General features: G+C 40.8%; 1 protein-coding gene across 1 annotated transcript in view; it reads right to left on the bottom strand.

Annotated features, from left to right (window-relative positions):
* Positions 1-13,451, bottom strand: part of pcdh7b (protocadherin 7b) — a 385,942-nt gene extending 372,491 nt beyond the window's left edge. Inside the window, exon 1 of the mRNA XM_041182788.1 lies at positions 10,383-13,451. Coding sequence (XP_041038722.1) covers positions 10,383-13,451 — 3,069 coding nt within the window. The remainder of the gene's footprint in view (positions 1-10,382) is intronic.
* Between the last annotated feature and the right edge of the window lie 5,803 nt (positions 13,452-19,254).

Genomic DNA, 19,254 nt, shown 5'->3' with positions numbered 1-19,254 from the left:
ATGGATTTCATGAGTACTAAACTTACAATTATATCAAAAATCACAGCAGGTTCTTTTGTGGGTACTCATGATACTGTCTGAACATTTCTCCAAATAGAAACTCCTAATATAAACATTTTTGTTGCATTCAGTTTATAATTATTACGTATGTATTAACAGGATATTAATGTTTACAGCACTTAATAAATAACATGGAGGAACATAATTTAAATGTACACAGTACATTTTTAGTCTAATAGCATTAAATTATATTGTGTTTGTTACAAATATTAGTTTAATATTTAATGGATCTTGCTACTAAAGCAGTTCAGCATCAGTTATGTACAATAAATAAAATATGCATTATTTAAGGACAAAATGCTTGCCTTCTCCAGTTTCTGTTTATTCCTATAATAATTAATGTGCATAATGCTTGGTAGGACAGTTTCTGTGTTTTTAGCCTGACTATCAAGCATTCAAAATGGTGTTTTTTTTATTCATTATGGGATGTGGTTGTCACTGGCTTGACCAGCATTTATTGCCCATCCCTAATTGCCCTTGAGAAGGTGGTGGTGAGCTGCCTTCTTCAACCATTGCAATCCATGCGGTGCGGGTATATCCACAGTGCTATTTGGGGTGGGGGGGGAGTTCCAGGATTTTGGCTCAGCGACAGTGAAGGAACGGCACAAGTTGTTCAGCACAAGTCACATGCAGTGTTACTGAAGGTTCAGCTACAACAGCCAAGATATATAAATCTTACTTTTGCCAAGAAAATTATTCACAACCTGTATTTAGGAGGAGGAAGGGAACTATTCATACGGTGGGGTTTTCCGCTGCCGCGATCTTCCAGTCCCGCTGCAACTCAATGGACTTCTGGCTGGGGCGCCGCCTCGCCCGTGGCAGGTCTCACCCACAACAGGGCTGGAAAATCCCGGCCTTAGCTTGTGAACCCAAATTTCACATTAATATTGGACACATTCTTCATTAAAAAACACAGGTGCAAATGTACTTCCAAGGAAATAACATACCCCAAAAAGAGGCATCATTAAATCAGCTTATGTTATATTCTTCTAAGTTACATCTTTATCCCAATGTTTAACTATTGGCTATCATTTCACCAACTCACAAGTGAAAAAAAATGGATAATTGCTGGCCTCTGATTACAAATTAATTTCTGTTCATTCCTACATCCCAGTATGGGACTGGGGTATGCATAACATTTTCGTGGAAACTTTAGTATTATCTGCTCCTGACAACAAAACTAACAGACACAAGTTTTCTTTATGCAAGCGGACAATGGAATAGAAGAAGCTAATGCTCACTAGTTCTGTATCACAAAACAAAGGTTAAAACTTGTTTAAATATGTTACATAATTATCACTTTTTTCCTGATGCTTTTCCAATCACCTTAGCCCAAGCTTGTAACAAAATTAACCATGAGAATACTTTGTGTTAAAAATGATAAAATATTGCCCCAGTAGTTATCCTGCAATCTTCATAATACTTGATGCCATGGCTATATTTAATCACTTCTAAAATCCTGGAATTGACAGTCTAAAGTGGCAGTCATATGCTATAGTTTTTAAAATCTAAATTATGTAAGCTTATTAAAGAACATGATCTAACCGAAACATGTTGATTCAGTGCCAGTGTATAATGCTTGCTAAACCAATGACGTTACAATATAAGTCATTCCATTCATTCCTATTTGATAAGGGCTGGGATTTTCCGGCCCCATGGTGGGTGGGACCAGCCACGGGCAAGGTGGCGCCCCAGCCAGAATTCCATTGGCTTGCAGCGGGACTGGAAGGTCCCAGCAGCGGGCGGGAGCAGAAAATCTCGTCAAATGTCACAGCAGGTCCTTCACTGCCACGAAGCAAATTGTACCAAGAATTGGTTAAATTAAAATCCCCTTTCAATTAATTCAGCTATTCTTTGAGGTATTTGAGTTCAATATCAATACTAAGCTGCATGAACCAATGCCTATCGAAGATTCAAATAATTAACAGCTTGGGTAAAACTGAAGTACAATGTTAGATTTTCTTCTCGCAAAGTTCAAGTTTATAGATGGGTAATAATAGAACAAGGTACAACAAAGCTACTGACATTTAGTCACCTCTATAATGGGTTACTAGCTTCTCCAGCTTATCTTATAAAGGTTACAGAAAGGATCAACTACTTCTAAGGAGAAACAGGCAATTTATGATATTTTTGATTAAAACTGTAAATATTTGACATGTCTTCATCCTGGCAAATATTATTTCATTCAAAATCTATTTCAATCCCTGCCAACAAGCTTGAAGTCCCTCTCAATCCCTGTTCATAAAATGAATAATTTAAACTTATATCCCACCTGCCATTACCTCTTCTCCAGGAACAATGTTCTTGGTTTCCCTCTTTACCTCACTCTCAAATCAGAGACACGCATATCTCAGTATTTTGAGTCCCACTGAAAGAAATAAAGTAGGTTCACAAACACTACCAATGCCAAGATAGCCTCACTATGATAACCTGAACAGTGAAGAAATGAAGTGGGGTTGGTAGTGTAGTGTTAGCGTTACTACACTAGCAATCCAACAGTCTGAGCTAAGTTCAAATCCCACCAGAGGAGCTGAAGGAATTTAAATTCAAATAATTAATAAAGCTGGAATAAAAAGCTTATCTCAGTAATGGTGATCATGATTGCTGTAAAAACCCATATTGTTTACGAATGCCCTTTAAAAAAGAAAATCTGCTGTCCTTGTCTGGTCTACACGATTTTTAACTGTCTCTTGAAATGGCTCAGCAAGCCACCAAGTTAGAAGGCAGCTCAGCACCACCTTCTCAAGAGCAATTAGGGATGGGGAACAAATGCTGGCCTTGTCAGCAAAGCTCACATCTCATGAAAGACTAAAAAAATTATCATTGACCATGAAGAAAGATGGAAAGGAAGAGAAGCTGACATTTTGAGAGCTTGAGATGGGGAACAGAGAAATGTGGCAGTGCAAAGAATTTCAGGAGTATTCCAAAAGCAAAGAGGTTAAAAGAATCTCAGGAACACAGAGTAGGTACCTTAAGAGACTTGAAGCTACACGGAACAAGGACCACCTCTGAAATGTGATACAAATGAGAAGAGATTATGGAGAGTTGGAATAGACATGATGCATAACAGCCTGTCCATGTCGCTTTCAAAATTATGAAAAACCATCCAGAACACCTGTGCCAAGTAACTATTAATTTGAAAAGAGTAATGATCCCTGACTAAGAATAGTTAATATTTATAATTCTGTAAAGGATTGCTCGATTCACTTTTATCTGTAGTCAATTGTGTATGTATTTGAAAGAGGAAAAGAGTCAGACATAGAAAGAGAGGACGAGTGACAGTGATCAAGGTAGAATTCTCTTTGTTTCACTTGAGTATAAATTAATTGAAAGGATTGCAAAACAAACAGATTCCCTTCATCTGCATTCTGTCCTACACAATTTTGCTTTTGTATTACCTCAAATATGTGTGAACATGAGTGTGAGGAAGCCAAAGAGAAAAAGCAAAAGAGAGCAAATGGTCATAGAAAGCAAAATTAGAATTAATGCCAAGTGATACATAGAGATTCAGAAGAAGAGGCTGTATGTTAACTAGATGTTTTGTCCATTTATATTAATTGTCAAAAATATGAAATACATAAAAATACAAACAATTGTACTTTTAAAATTTTTCTTCATAATTGCCTTCAAAAATATTTGTCCTAAAGATTACAGCTTTCCTAAAATTATTATTTCTAACACCAGAGGTAAAGCAACTTATAGGGAGGAAGCTAGTTACACTCTCAGCACAAATAATTCTCAGGCCAGTCATGGCCCGGATAGAAGGTTGTGGGTTCAAGTCCCCCACCAAGACCAGAGCCCAAAAATCAAGGCTGACTCTCCAATGCAGGAGTGACAAAATGCTACACTGTTGGAGGTGCTGTCTTTAAGATAAGATGTTAAACGAGGCCGTGTCTGTTCTCAGCTGGGCACTATTTCAAAGAAGAACAGGGGAATTATCCACAATGTCCTGTCCAGTATTTATCCCCTAAACAACTTTTCAAAACAGATTATTTGATCATTATCACATTGTTGTTTGCGGAAGCTTGCTATGCACAAATTGGCTGTTATGTTTTCTATGTCACAACAATGGCTACACTTCAACATACTTACTTGGCTGTAAAGTGCTTTGGTATGTCCTATTGTTGTGAAAGGTGCAAATCTTTATTTTTTGACAGCTACATATGTAAAGGAAATAGGTATTTTATCGTATTATAATATTGCTAAATATGGTACTATATAGCATTATTTTGATCCTGACCTTTCTACACTCCTTTCCTCAATCTGCAATTCCTGCCACTTGTGTTCTTGAGTGAGGAGCAACAAACAGCGACTAATATTTTAAGAATAGAATAATCTACCTATGGTTATCAAATTGAATTCAAAGAGCAAAGTATCTTTACATAGCTGTTTAAACTTTGCATTACATCCTCTAGCACAATAATCACAACAATCAGCCATGGTGACAGCAATGGATAACACCTCTGTACATTAAAGAAAGTCCAGCACATGCCATTCAAATGCATAAATAACGTGCTGCTTTCAGACCTCCAACTGTGGTCATTTTCTACCAACTGAGAAGGCATGAAGGGAAAGTTGCTTATTTAAATCAATGGACAGTGAAAAATGACCTACAATCCCACTAAAGATTTTTTTAAAGAAAGCTTTTGAAACAAGTTTGTTAAAAAGGGAACTTTGTGCCAGTAGCAATTATAACAATGTGACGCCACCTGTTGGTAAGTTTTTACTTTCAGCACTCTGATACCGGACTGCAACAGCAGTCTGTCCGTTGTCGTTTTGCCCACATATGTGGGAGACATCACTAGTAAGATCATTGGCTACATTATTCCCAGCCATCTTATCATCCTCTAATACTAATTCGTAAGCTGTTCAAACGTCATCTGAAAAATCATTATTTTTAGAGGTTTTCATCCTAATCTTTCTCTCACCTAATATACAAAATAATTAAAATATTCCTCATAAAAGAATATTCTATTCTTCAAACAAATCACTATTTTTCTAATTAGATGACAAAACTATAGTTGACTATTATAATATTTTAAAAGACTCGCTTCATAAGCATTTGGTTATTTTATGAATATTTTTTCATACTCGGATTTTTTTTCAGGTTAAGGAGTGTATCAAACATTTACATTGATTTATGGTCTCTAAATCAATAGGAAAATTACTATTTTTGGATGATGATGGAGCCTGCATGGTGCTACCTTCAAATTTAACAGTAAAGGTCAAATTAATTAATTTTAATATTTTACCTATATATGTCCCACTAATTATTTTATTACCAATTACAATAAGGAAATTCCAATACACTTCACTCCCTGTAATAGGAGTATTCCTAACTTATCCTTGAAAAGTCTATTTTTAATTATAGCAATTCTAAAATAGTGCAGAATCTAGAATCAGTATTCTACAATCTTTATTTTTCTTAAATATGGAATCTGTAAATTGCTGCCTTGTTAAAAAGAGATGGCAATTTAATGTGTTAAAATAAAAGGAGCATATGGACTACATAAAGCATTTAAGTTATACACAGCTTTTGCAGCACTTTCTTTTTTATTTCAGTTATGCACAGCTTCCCCAATTCTACTCAGAAGACCCCTTTTGGATACCATATATAATGGAATCAGTTGGAAACAAAACTGGAGGTGAGTTCAGCAAGATGTTAAAGGTACGAGTAATGAACACAAACAGATGGACAAGAATGATGGTATATAAAACAAATAGACACAAACTGTAAATAACAAATACAAAAAGTACTGGATAAAGAGAGACTGAAGAGGGGACAAAAAAAGGTGAGTAATATAACACTGATGCAAAAGGTAGAAGAAATATCAATGTAATGAAGTGATGGACTGCCGAACTGCACCAGCAATCGTATACACAATCACTCCACGACCTCAGCCGAGTAGCTATTGCTTTGTGCATTCGGCAGGTTATTTCAAGGTGAAGGCCATCACAGGTGAGCCTAGTACATTTATAAACATGCACCTCTAACAAGGGTAGCTATCATAATTTGGTAATATGGGCAATTTTACCTGTCTGAGTCTTGGGCCACCAACTACAGTACCTTTGCTGTAATCCAGGTGAGACTGACTAATTTAAAAACAGGCCAAAGACCAAAGTTTATCTATTTTCTATTTTTCTGGCCATGTCTGCTCACTCTATCATCGTATGATGCAATCATCCACTGAGCTATCAGAAGAATACCAACTGCTGTTTTTAAGCAAAGTTATGTGTTGATGTGCAACCTTATTCTTAAATCAAATGGTCTTAAGACACCAATACATGAAATGCCCCAAAAACATCCAATAATTTACTTTAATCTTCTTAAACTTTCATTTTATAAAGTAAATGGCAGTGTCATATAGTTTCTGAAAGGAATGCTTCTTGTTAGAGTCATTTTTAGAACTGTACATGCTTCACATTATAACCGTTTTCAAGGAAGGAAAAGAAAGCATGTAATGTTTTGAGTGTTTTTTCTATGTTGCTAATAAAATTATACTATACTCAATCATTGCTTGAATTACTTATTAATTGCTGTACCAAATTAGAATCAAAATCAATATGTGCAAATAATTTTCAAAATTATTCAGACTCTTCATGAAATAGAAATGATCAAAACAAAATCCAAGCTTGATAGTTTGTTTATACTGATATCACTGAAATTAAATTGCAAGTGAAAAGGTCAGCTATACTATACCAGAATCCAAATGGTTGTAAATTCATTAACGCACTGTGAATTCAAGAATTCTGGTCATTTTTGAACTAGCAAGTGACTGTGAAAACTGCTAAATTGTCAAAACTCCACCAGTTCACTACTGTTCTTCTGAGTAATGCATCCACCAGCCTTAATTGGACTGGCCTGCAGTCCCATGCTGGGTTGATTACTCTTAATGTCCTCAGGACATCCAGAAAAAAGCCATGAATTCTGTAATGTTTCAGATTTGCTGGAGGTACTTTTTACTGACACATTTGTATGTTAGATGCTGTTTCAGATTTGCATCAGTGCAAAAATGGCCATATAACTTGGACATGAGGTCATGATCTGTTTCAAACAGAAATAGTAAAAAAACTCCCTGCAGAAGGCTCTCTTACTGGTTTGAGGTTGCACTGCATGCAGTACAACTCCAGCTAGTTGCAAAGCTACATTTTAAATGTTGTCCAGGTGACTGCTTACTCTTCAATATGTGTAATGTTAAAATAAAGCAAGTAATCTCTGTCACCCACAAAGCAGACCTCTACATTTGGGGCCAAGAATGCATGCACAGAATACTTTGTTGCTTACTTTAGTGAGATCAACAGTGATATGCAATTGGCTGAAAACTGCATTCCACACATAGCTGCAGTATATCTGCAACCCAAAGAGCAGTATGAACAGGACAATTACATTTTGCTTATACTCATTCAGCTGAAGATTTATGAAACACCATTCTTTAGTTCGGCGACATGTTTTTAAGGCATGTACACTGCATATTCACAATGTTCTGATACTACGTTCTTAAATTCCCAGGTGCAAGTTCCTGGCAGCACATGCAAATAATTAGGTGTGGATTTTTAAAACTGGCAGACATTGAATTTATTTATTGATGGGCACATTTTTATGGTCATAATTTTAAGTAGCAAAGCCCATAAGTACAGGAAGTTAAATTTAAATTACACTTAATACAGTTAAAATTTAGTGGGTAGATGGCAACAACAGGTGATGGAACCCCTCCTCCACGTGATCATTAACTGATTTCCACAATTTGCTTTTCAGTAAAACCAATGCCCTAAAGTTAGTTATAGTGCACTTTGTGCACGCATGTCACACAAACACTATGTCACAATGGATGTACAGTTCCTTTTTCCACCAGCTATTTATATTATCAAGTACAGATAGTGAAACATAAGTAAGAAACAGTTTAGTTAAAGGTCCTTTTAGTCTTCAAAGAGCTATAATTCAACTTTGGTTCACTTGAAAAAGTGCATAAAATGAATCAAGACTGAAAAGCCAAAGGTATCATCAACAAAGCAAATGATTAATTGATGCTCTTTCTACAGTGGGATAGCAGAATTGCAACTTGTTGTATCATTTGATTTACATCCAAAGAAATCCATATCAAACAACAGAGATGCTCAGCTGCCTAAAAATCTAATTTGTCTAATTACTTTCAACTTCCTCCACATGGAGTGTAAGGAAGGTTTGAATGTTATTAGGTATCTCACTATAATGACATTTATATTAATAATTGACAATGTTCACTGTGTATTTTCAGAACTCATTTATTTCTGCTTGGTTATGAAGACTCATAGAATTTTACATGGAATATTTGGAACAGATTGGGGTTGTTAAGCTTCTACGTAAATATTATCATTTGACTTTAGTACCTTCTTCAGTTCCAGTTCTCAAGAAAATTCACTGAGTAATATGCATAGCTTTTTTATTTACACTGACAATGTATCAAAAAATACATACTTACCCAGTAAAATGAACAAAAATGTGATCCACAGATTTGCTACTTGAACGGAGAGTTGCTTAATATGGCACAGTAGAATATAAAAATACAAATAAACAGCAGTAGCCATGAAGTTATAATTTATATTACTATTATGTTTTTTCCTTGACTTGAAGCTATTTTCACAATTTTGATACTTAAAATCCACTGGAAGCACAGCACAGCATATTTATTTAACATCATTGCAACAAAGAATTAAATATATCTGATCTGCAGCAGCATTACATAATGAGAAAAACTGTCATTTATACCGAATGCCAGTGCGCAAATCTTGTTGTTTTGGCCCAGCTGAACTCTATGTACATTCTCAGATTAAATTAATAGATAGAAAATGCAAGTTTCGGATACAGCTGAACTTTGGTGTTTGTATAAACATTCATAAAGCATGCCTTCTATTTAATTAGTTCCAAATGCATCAGAGTATGTAAGCAATCTGACTTAATGCAGGAATATGTGCAACCACTGTGACATCTCGTTCTCCATCTACACCCAGAATAGTAACAAAACCCAGAAATTAGCTGAAGCCTGTTTTTATTATTTTGGGAAGAAAATGCCTGTCATGCAACACATACTGGTAAAAAGCAGCTGAGCTACACGCATGTCCCATAATTCAGTTTCTAACAAAGGTATTAAGAATCTTAAATGTACTGGCCTCCAAGTTCTATTTTAGATAGTCTTCAGAATGGTGTCCAGAACTTTAATACCTTTTAACACCAGAATTTTAGCCTTATAGAACATTATTCCATTCTGATTTATAATGTTCCCAGAAAGCTTCAAAGAAATATAATAATTAAGCCATTTGAAAACTTTCAAGGTTGCAGTTATATCAAAAGTAAAGCTGTGTAAACTGTTTTTAAGTATTTAAAGTCAAATTAAAGAAGCCGTATTATTGATGTTAGTAGAAAATAGGTTGGCTATAAATGGAAATTCTCAGACCCTACCCATATTGTCCTATTTTCATTCATCAAAAATAGCACTATTATTTTTAGTAATTTAAAAAAGTAAATGTCTTCTTCTAAATTTTAATACGTAAGAATAAATGCACAGTGTAACATGTGATTGCTATTGTGCATGTTCTCCAGTTCCCGGGTGGTATTTGAGCTGCTGCTGTGTGGTTACCAAAGCAGCAAAGGTAGCTGTTTTAGTGATCCATATAGGGATAAAGACATAATGATACGCATGTAAGGAAAATCTCAGGAGATTTATTTCAACAGTGACATTTACAACATCTGAATTTCACCACTAATGATTGGCGTATGGCAAGATGTTGATGTTGCAAATACCGACAGGGAACAGAAATCTCAACAGATTTTATTTTATATGCTTATCTCACACTATACAAATCCTAACTGAACATGAATGTACTTCAATGTAGTTGTCACTATGAAATAGATCTGTGAGCAACTGATGTTGCACAGTAATTCGTTTTGATTCAGAGAGAGATAGAGGAGGAGGAGAAAGAGGAGGATTAGTGCAGTGACATCACACAAGCTCAATTACCCAAAATGCACAATCCTAACTGGCTGATTATGTACAGTTCTGTGTTGGCTTTGCAATGTATATAAATTTTTAACAGAACTACATAGTTAAGTTACATTTATTCCCATTTAGGATTTAAATAATTCAAAACTACTTCATCTGAGGTTCCAAATATTTCTCAATCTGTTTTGCAACATGCAACATTACAATTTTACAGGAAATCAATTCTGAATGTGCATACATCATTATAAGTATATGTGTATGTTAAAAAACAAATAATATTCTGCACTCAAACCACTGACTTCTGAGCAACATTTAGACACTGCTTTGGTAATTATTGCTTCTTACCTGCTTGCTGTACTTGTTATTGATCTGACAGCTGTACTCAGAGCAATGGTCTGATTCAATTGAGATGTTGTCACCTGTCCCCACGAAGGTATTGGCTGGTGGCAGTTCTTGCACTGCCTGATGTTTCTTCCCTGCAGTAGGTGACTGGGGATGAAGCTGAACCGTTGGCAATGGAGAGCTAGATTTGTAATGCCTACCGAGGTCAGGACTTCCTGGTCCACCATTCATGGAGCGATAGCGTCCCATGCCAGGGCTCTCTGTAAGTTTCTCATTCACACTGTCATATCTCTGTCCGTTTGGTTTTGATGCTTCCACAGTCACAATGCTACTGTACAGAGGTTGTTTGGACTTTTTGTTCTTTTTGTCCTTCTTGGGTTTCTTAGACTTGTCATGTTGCTGGGGGGTGAAAAAGTCTTCAGGATCTTTCTTGCCAGCCTCATATCCATTCTTGGATTTTTTGGGTCTACAGTATCTCGCCAAAACCACAACCAAGATGATTAAAATGACTGTCATGACACCAGCAACAACCCCAATAACGATGCTAAGTCGCTGCTTACTCATCTCATAATTTGGATCGCCTGCAATATCTTGCTTCAATGAAGTGCGAAGGCTTCTAGCTATCTGAGCTTCCACTATTGTGGCATTTGAAACACTTTCATTCACAAACACATGGACCATTGCCGTGGTATACTGTGAAGGTTGTCCACTATCATTAACCTGCACTACCAAACGGTGTAGTCCATAATGCTTCTGGGTTAGCTTTCCCACCAAAGAGATGACACCACTGGCAGAATCAATCTCAAAAAGTTTAAAGGGATTTCCCCCCACAATGCTGTAGTTGAGGTCAGCATTGATCCCAGTGTCTCTATCTGTAGCTAGGACTGTAGCCACTACAGTTCGTAAGTTACTAGAAGGGGGTAACAGAGTGTAAGATGCATTTTTAGGGAAAGTGATAGTGGGTGCATTGTCATTTTCATCCATGACATACAGTGATACCATGGCCGTTGAAGATTTAGGGGGCTCTCCACCATCAATAGCTTTCACTTTGAAAGAGTATGTGGTCTGCTGTTCCCTATCGAAGGACATGGTGGAGTAAATGGTGCCAGTGTCATTGTCAATGGAGAAAATGTTATCGTCTTCTTCAATGAAGAGACTCAACTCCGCATTCTTCCCTTCGTCGGCGTCCATCACGGTCACCATCCCAACAGGGCTATTGGGTGGCAAGTTTTCTTTAACGTAAAAAGTAAAGACATCTTGCATGAACCTGGGCTCGTTGTCGTTGGTGTCCTTCACCTGGACCACCACTGTGGCACTGCCCTGAAGGCTGGGAGTGCCTTTGTCTCTCGCCACCACTTTGAACTCGTAGCGCTGAGTCTGCTCCCGGTCCAGGACCACGTTGGCGATGATGGCTCCCTTCACCGGCTCGATGGAGAACATGCCGGCGGCCGACGGGTCCAGCGAGTAGGCGATCTCCGCGTTTTTGCCGTCATCGGCGTCCGAGGCCAGCACGGTGGCCACCTGGTCGCCGGGGGAGTTGTTCTCGGGGAAGGGCACCTGGAAGACGGCTTGCGAGAAGATGGGGGGGTTGTCGTTGATGTCAGCCACCTTGACGAGCAGCGAGTTGTTGCTGGAGAGGCTGGGGCTGCCCGAGTCCACGGCCACGATCACCACCGAGTACTCCCGCACCGCCTCGTAGTCGAGGGGCGCCGAGGTGTGCAGGAAATACTTCTTCTTCTGCTCGTTCTCCGACTCGCTGGCCGACTTGAGCTGGAAGGGCACGTCGCCCACGATGGTGCAGGTGACGACGCCGTTCTCGCCCTGGTCGCGGTCGGACACCTGCACCAGGGCGATGGGGGTGTCCACCAGCACGTCCTCGGCCACACTGGCCACGCCGTTCCGCAGCACGATGCGGCCGATCTTGCGGATGTCCACCTGCGGCACGTTGTCGTTCTGGTCGCGGACGCTGAGCTGGACGGTGGCCCGGTCGCTCTTGGGCGGCTGGCCCCGGTCCTTGGCCAGGACGCTGAAGTGCAGCTGGCCCACCTCCTCGCGGTCCAGCCGGTGGAGCACGCTCAGCCAGCCGCTGCCCTCGTCCAGCCGCAGCAGCCGCCGCACCAACTCGGTGGCCGTGCCGAACACGTACTCGATCTGCCCGTTGACGCCCGTGTCCAGGTCGCTGGCCCGCAGCTGCAGGATGGGCGTCCCCGGCGGGCTGTTCTCGGCCAGCTCCGCCTCGTACACGCTCTTCTCGAAGCGGGGGCTGTTGTCGTTGACATCCGAGATGAGGACCCGCAGCAGGGCGGACGAGGAGCGGGCGGGGTCGCCGCCGTCCCTCACCCTCAGGGTCAGCTCGTACGAGTCCCTCAGCTCCCGGTCCAGGGCCCCCTTGACGATCAGCTGGGGCTGCTTGTCCCCGTCCGGGGTGTCGGCCACCTGCAGCTCGAAGACGCTGCTCCGGCCCGATGCCGCCGCCGCCGCCGCCTCGCTGCCCCCGGCCGCCGCCGCCGCCTCACCCCCCCTCCTCCTGGCCGCCTCCGAGCTGCTCTCGGGCAGCAGCTGGTAGCGCTCGATGCCGTTGCTGCCGAAGTCGCGGTCGGTGGCGGTGGGCAGCAGGTAGAGGGTGCCGACCGGCCGGTTCTCCTCCACCGTCAGGGTGAGCACCGGCGACGGGAAGCTGGGCGTGTTGTCGTTGATGTCCTCGATGATGACTTTGCCGTCGTACAGGTCGACCCAGCTCTGGGCCGGTCCGATGACCGACACCTCGAAGTCGATGAAGCACTCGTTCTCGTCGAAGATCATCTGGCACTGCGGCAGCTTCTCCCGGTCCGTGCGCCGGCCGGTGGTGCTCAGCTCCCCGGTGATGTTGTCGATCTTGAAGTAGTCGGAGCCCGACTCCAGGCTGAAAGTTACCTCGCCGGAGCCCGCCGCGATGCCCAGGTCGTTGGCCACGTTGCCGATCCGCACATCGGCCGGTCCCTCCTCGGTGATCCGGTAGCGGAGCGCCTGCTTGGCGCTCGCCAGCACGGCCGCGGTCCGCAAGAAAAGCAGCAGCGGGAAGCAGAAAGTCATGACTCTTGCCCCCCCCCCCCCCACCCCCCCAACTCTCCTCTCCTCTGTCCTGTCCTGTCCCTCCGGCCGGGGAATCTGTTCAAACTGGCGGGCTAACAACAGTCCGTCAACAGTCAATAAAGTAATCGGCAAAAAGAATAGGCACTCTGCAGACTCACAAACATCGCTTTAGTTCTTTAGTCCCTTTTAACATCCTTTGAACGGACTCACTCTGCTTCAGTCGAGCGATTGCCGCTTTCGGAATTCCTAACCCCAAAGAAGAAGCATTTAGTCAAATTGATCACCTGAATCCGTTCGTGCCTCTGGAGTCACGTTGTTCCAAGTTTGCCCTGCATCCGCAGTTAGTGTTTCTTTACCTGCATGCTGCTGGTTACTGGATTCTGTGTGTGTGTGTGTGTGTGTGTGCGTGCAGCACTCGGAGTGCCCCAGCCTTGCTATTGCAGTCTTTCCCTTTCACTTCACACTCTTCTATCCTTTTTGTTTCGCGTTCTTTCTCCGTCCGTCCGAACTGACTCCAGGAGGCAGCTACTGAGTAGCGGAAGAAAAAGGTCTGGAACCCGTCAGAAAGTTGAAAGGGGCGCTTGTTAAGATGATTCGGAACGCGATTCGTTTCCCCGCGTCGTTGAAGATTAGGCGAGCAGAGTCCCGCAGAATAAAGGTTGCAGCTGATGACTTTCGTATTCAACCCGGAGAACTGGTACAAGACGATGAGGTGCCAATATGCGTCTAATTGCAGATACTCCTAGGGATTGAACGCGGATAGGGAAATCCTAGTTGGTACAACGGGAATCCGAATGAGAGCAAACTGATTTCACGATGCGGACCTTTAAAACGAACGACGCCTGCAAGTGCATTGCTTCTGGATCTGGTCCGAGCAGTTGAATAAAAAAAATCCCCAATTAAAGAATGAATAGGCTGCAGTACTTTTGACAACGGCAAGTTTTCTTATTCCAGTCCCCGAAGTATTCCCTGACGCAGTCCTTTCTGTGGTGCTGAATCCTTCTCTTAGAGAAAAAAAAAGTCCTTCCTTGTTATTCGATTAGTCGTGGTCTGCTGAGTAGTTCATTGCTATTCCTGCAGTTGAAGTTGGGCTTGTCTTTCTTTCCCCGTACAATTCAGCCTTCTGTATTCAGAAAGTAGCTGCAGGTTATAACGCAAGCCTGACTCCAAACCCGATGTTTCTCAGAGGATCGGAGTCTATAAAAGAGTGAATGCAATAATGTTCTCTCTCTCCCTCGGGCTAGGGATCTGTAAATTCCGCTCCTTCCCTCCTTTATATCTGCACGCTGTTAGCTGTGAATTCAGCTTCCGATTTCTGTCTCCCACCCTCTTTTGTATGCCATCCCGCTCAGAGTGTGGGTGAATGTGAGAGTTTTCTGACTCATTTGAGGTAGCGTCACCTACACGAGTGAAAAGGAACTGAAGCACGGTCAGGAAATGCAGAGATCCCTCTTTCTACATCATCCATCTCTTCCCTCATTTGCTTCCTTTTACGTTCGTCGCTTCCTTTTTTTTTCTCTGCCGTTGCACTTATTTTAATACAACGTTATTTTCCCATTAAACATGTTACTGACATTTTAAAATCCTTTTTTACATTATCTTCCTATTTTCTTACTATGTGCATTCGGCTACGTGTCTTGTTACCTTCAGCGTTTAAATCTTTCAGTTTCTTCTCGGAAATATATTATTTGTAAATATATACATTTGCATGATCGATTTTTTAAAAAAGAAAATCCATCTCGTCCTGTAGCTTTGAGGGAAGGTGCGGTTTAAAATTCGTCCTTTATTCAGACGCAGCGGGGCAGAAAAAGCTCGTGTGTATAAGACCAAGGTTGACTGCGAGTTTGACATCGTTAAATGGTATTTTTTCTAAATTGTTTTATTTGTAAGCATGATAACGGGCATGCTTTCCATTGCGTTACCCGTTTTTTCTCAAACGTCAGGATTAGAGTCTTGGAAAAATGTATACCCATATAATTTGACAAAACACGTTTTAACAAGAGAAACCATCGCATTTTTCTCAAACTGAGCTGGATCTCCTGTTATGTTTTGTGGAGGGGGCGGGGGGAGGCAAGTGCTGCATTTGCAAATTACAGCGGTGAGTGCTGCATCGCCGCGGTGGCTTCTTTAAGAGAGAGGGAGCGGGAGGCGCTCGCAGCCGCGCTGTGAAGATCTGGGATGTTGCTGGATGAAAGTTGCCTGCTTTCTTCCCCCGCTTCTGCTGGGCTGAGCTAGAACCGCACGGACCGCAGCGAGTCTGCGGCAGCAATGAGCAGCGCCTGCGCGGGGAGGCGTGGGACAGCACTGGTGACAGCCAGAAAGTGATGACAGAGACGGGGAAAAAAATACTGGCGAGAGCACAGAAGAGCCGCAAAGAGAGAGAGAGAGAGAATATGAAAAAAAAATAGGGAGACAGAAAAAAAATCTACCTGGTGACCAGCAGGTTAGAAATCAGCGTCTCTTTTACCTCATCAACTATTATGATAATTGCAGCTTAGGATAGAGCCAGAATCAGTTAAAAAAAAAAGGCAGCTTTAAGCAGGTTGATTATTGTGTGAAGCAATCTATCAACGTAGCTCGTGATGCTGCTAATCGGTTCAGAGACTATTTAAAATCAGTGTCCTCATTTGCATTTCAAAGAAACTTTTTGGTGCGATTTACATTCTTATGCATGCAAAGTTCTGGGCAGGATGTGCAAGCGGCACTATCCGTGAATCAGAATTTCAATTAAATGAGAAATACACACGAAAGGCTTTTTGAGCGGATCGTGTTTGACACAAAGCGAGTTCTAATACATCGCATTTTCAACTTTGTGGTCTTTAATAAACAGTGGACAATCCCATTCGATAGGTGATCTACTTAAGCTGAATGGTTAAATCGACATAGGCTATATACAGCCCCGATGTGAGAACAATCCTGTAAGATCCTGATACATGCACATTGTAACCAGGTTCCAATTCAGCTTCTTCCAGCGAGCCCAGTTTCTCCAATGTTGTGTCCTCGCATTGCTGGCACAATGAAATCGTTAGTATCCATGTGCAATATTTTGAGTACACGAGTGGGCTCGTAATGTCCGAAGCAATAACACATTTGCCATGCGCTTCAATTTGTGTTCCAGATCCACTTGCTTAAACCCTTGCACCAATTTAAAAATTCAAATCCATAGTTAGTAGCAGTATAGGTATTTCTCCTGTAGGCTTTACACAATACGATTCTTGGGTTCTGGCTATTAGCGTGAACCTCTGTGCCATTTTTATTCCAATGTAGGTGTACAGAATATTAATATATTTTAAAGTAAAAATAGCATAAATATGTACATCAGTATATATTTTTATACATCAATATTAAAATCATTAAACCATATATTTTGAAATGTCAGATATTTGATGGCTTCTCAAGCAAATGTATTGTCATGTAACATTGAGCAGTACAGACCAAAAAAGAACTTAAAAATATCTGCACCTTGGCATTATCAGGAAATCTCCAATGTTGATCTGCAACTTGAGAACTTGAGTTAAATTAGCTGATTTCAGCAGTTGGGTCACAACAGTTAGCTTCAATGTCCCTGGGCTAGCGAGAGGGGCGGGGGGGGGGGGGGGCGGGAGGCGGTGGCGTAAATCCCCATTCCCACTCATGATCACAGGCTTGATCATGTTTTTAAACCTGTGTGAATATCAGATAAAGCTATGACCAGGCCAGGACAATGATATGCCGTGATGTTGTTGTTCAACACCAATTGTCTATGGACAATAGCCACAATTGTTTTCAACTTCAGTAGAACTATATCCAGCAAGAGTCAATGGCATCAGGAGAGAAATTTACAGAAAAATGTTAAGACTTTCCAAATAAAAAAATGTAATTAATATTTTTGGCAAAGGAGCTAAGAGGGAATACACAATTAAATCATTCTATCTCTGTAATACCAGGTAAGATGCACATATATCTGACACAACTTGCTTTCTTCATTGCAGTTAGGCACAAATAGAAACCTGGCAAGTGACATTTCAACCTACCCGTAATTACAAGTATCTTATCTGCAATTATAAGCAGGGTGGAGTTGACCTTTAAGAAGACTATTTATAGGAAAGGAATGTTTTAGATTAGCAGTGTGTTGTGTCGCTGTTCAGTTTCTTTTCTAATGTGCTTTATTTGTTTTCTTCATGAGCAGCACAAGAATAAGCAGGATATAAGGAACATCGGTCATTAAATTACCAAAGATACAGAGAAGGAACAAAAGCATTTCATATAACAGAAAAGATATATCAACATGTGCTGTAAATTAGGACATGACAGATCAATGTATCCATCAGTTTCCAAACATCATAGGTCACTATGCTGATTGAAGAAATTCATTTGAAACCAAGGGTAATCAGGGTTTCTGTTTGGCTAGTTTTTCAATAGGCCAAGTGGGCTTGTGAAGTAATCAGTGTTTTTTGGTTGACAATAATAAACAGTAAAGCTCTGCTCATTAATTTTTAATATTGTCTGTTGAGGTTAAACTTGCAATGGGGGTAATGCCAAGAGAATTATTGGATAATCGGGTACAATTAAACACGTTCCTGCTTTTTGCTCCCAGCTGCAGCAACAGGTCAGATATGATATAGGCTAGTTTTAAGATAACGTGTATCAGAAAAGCATACTACATTGCAATGGTGTGAATTTTCCACTTCCCACGCCAGCTCTCCTTTTGTCCTCATTGAGCAAAGCTGCTGAATTTCTTTCCTGCACACCTGAAGATTCAGTTCCCCTCTGCATATTGTCCTCAAGGAGGCTGTGGTAAAGGAAACTATTGTTGTCCATCTCCTTCTGGGATGTGCCTTTGCAAAGAATGTTTGGAAAAAAATGCAGTGGTTTCATCAAGGTTCATGCCAAGTAGCTCCATGACGCAGAACTCTGTGCTATATGTGCTATCTGAGCTAGGGGGTTATTCCCAGGGATGCACAGCGAGGTAAACATCAACTGCAGCTGGAGGATCATCACCTCGGTGAAAGACACTCTTTAGTCTTCCAGAAACTTGGTCTTCCAGTGCAAAGAATTTTCCTTGACCGAATGTTGCAGACTAGCGCATTCCCAGGTCCAGGCTCACGCGCTGAGGGATGTAATAAAGCTGCCACTACAAAGGCACAATGGGGAATGGTCACCATCTGAGGCCTTTCAGCCATAATACATCAAGGGATTGGAAACTGGGTAAAACTCCTCAGGCTGTATGTTTGATATGTAATGAAGATTGTAAATATTAACTGTAATTGTAAATGTAGTGAGTAACATATAGTTTTGGAAGAAACTAATTTGGTTTGCACCTTATGTAATATCAATTTCACATGGTCATGTAAAGTATTTTCACAAATATTATGAATAAAGTATATTTTCTGTAAAGAAAAAAGAACCTGCTGAATTTCACATTCCAAGGTCCAGAGCTACATGGTGATGGTCGCACTAAAGCTTCAGGCAGCCGCCACAAGGTCTCAATGGGAAAAAAGACACTGTCTAAAGTCCATCTGTCATAGTATACCACAGGGCTGGAAACTGTGTAAAACCTGTCGCATGGTATATTTGACATAGAATGTATATGTAATTATCATGTGTAATTGCAATTGTATTGGGATTCCTCAGAGTGCCACATGCTGTATGGAAAGAATGCGATCTGTACTTCACTTTTGGTAATGTCTAATTTAAACTGTTTTGGAATGTAATTTTACAATTCTTTTTATGAATAAAGTACATTTTTGGAATAAAAAGCTGCTGAGTTTGTGCCAATTAATGCAAAATTATAATGCAGTAAACATGTTCCCTTGGTTTCATC

The sequence above is a fragment of the Carcharodon carcharias genome, chromosome 1 (genome assembly GCF_017639515.1).
Source record: "Carcharodon carcharias isolate sCarCar2 chromosome 1, sCarCar2.pri, whole genome shotgun sequence".
NCBI lineage: Eukaryota > Metazoa > Chordata > Chondrichthyes > Lamniformes > Lamnidae > Carcharodon > Carcharodon carcharias.
This window is presented reverse-complemented; position numbering and strand designations above follow the sequence as displayed.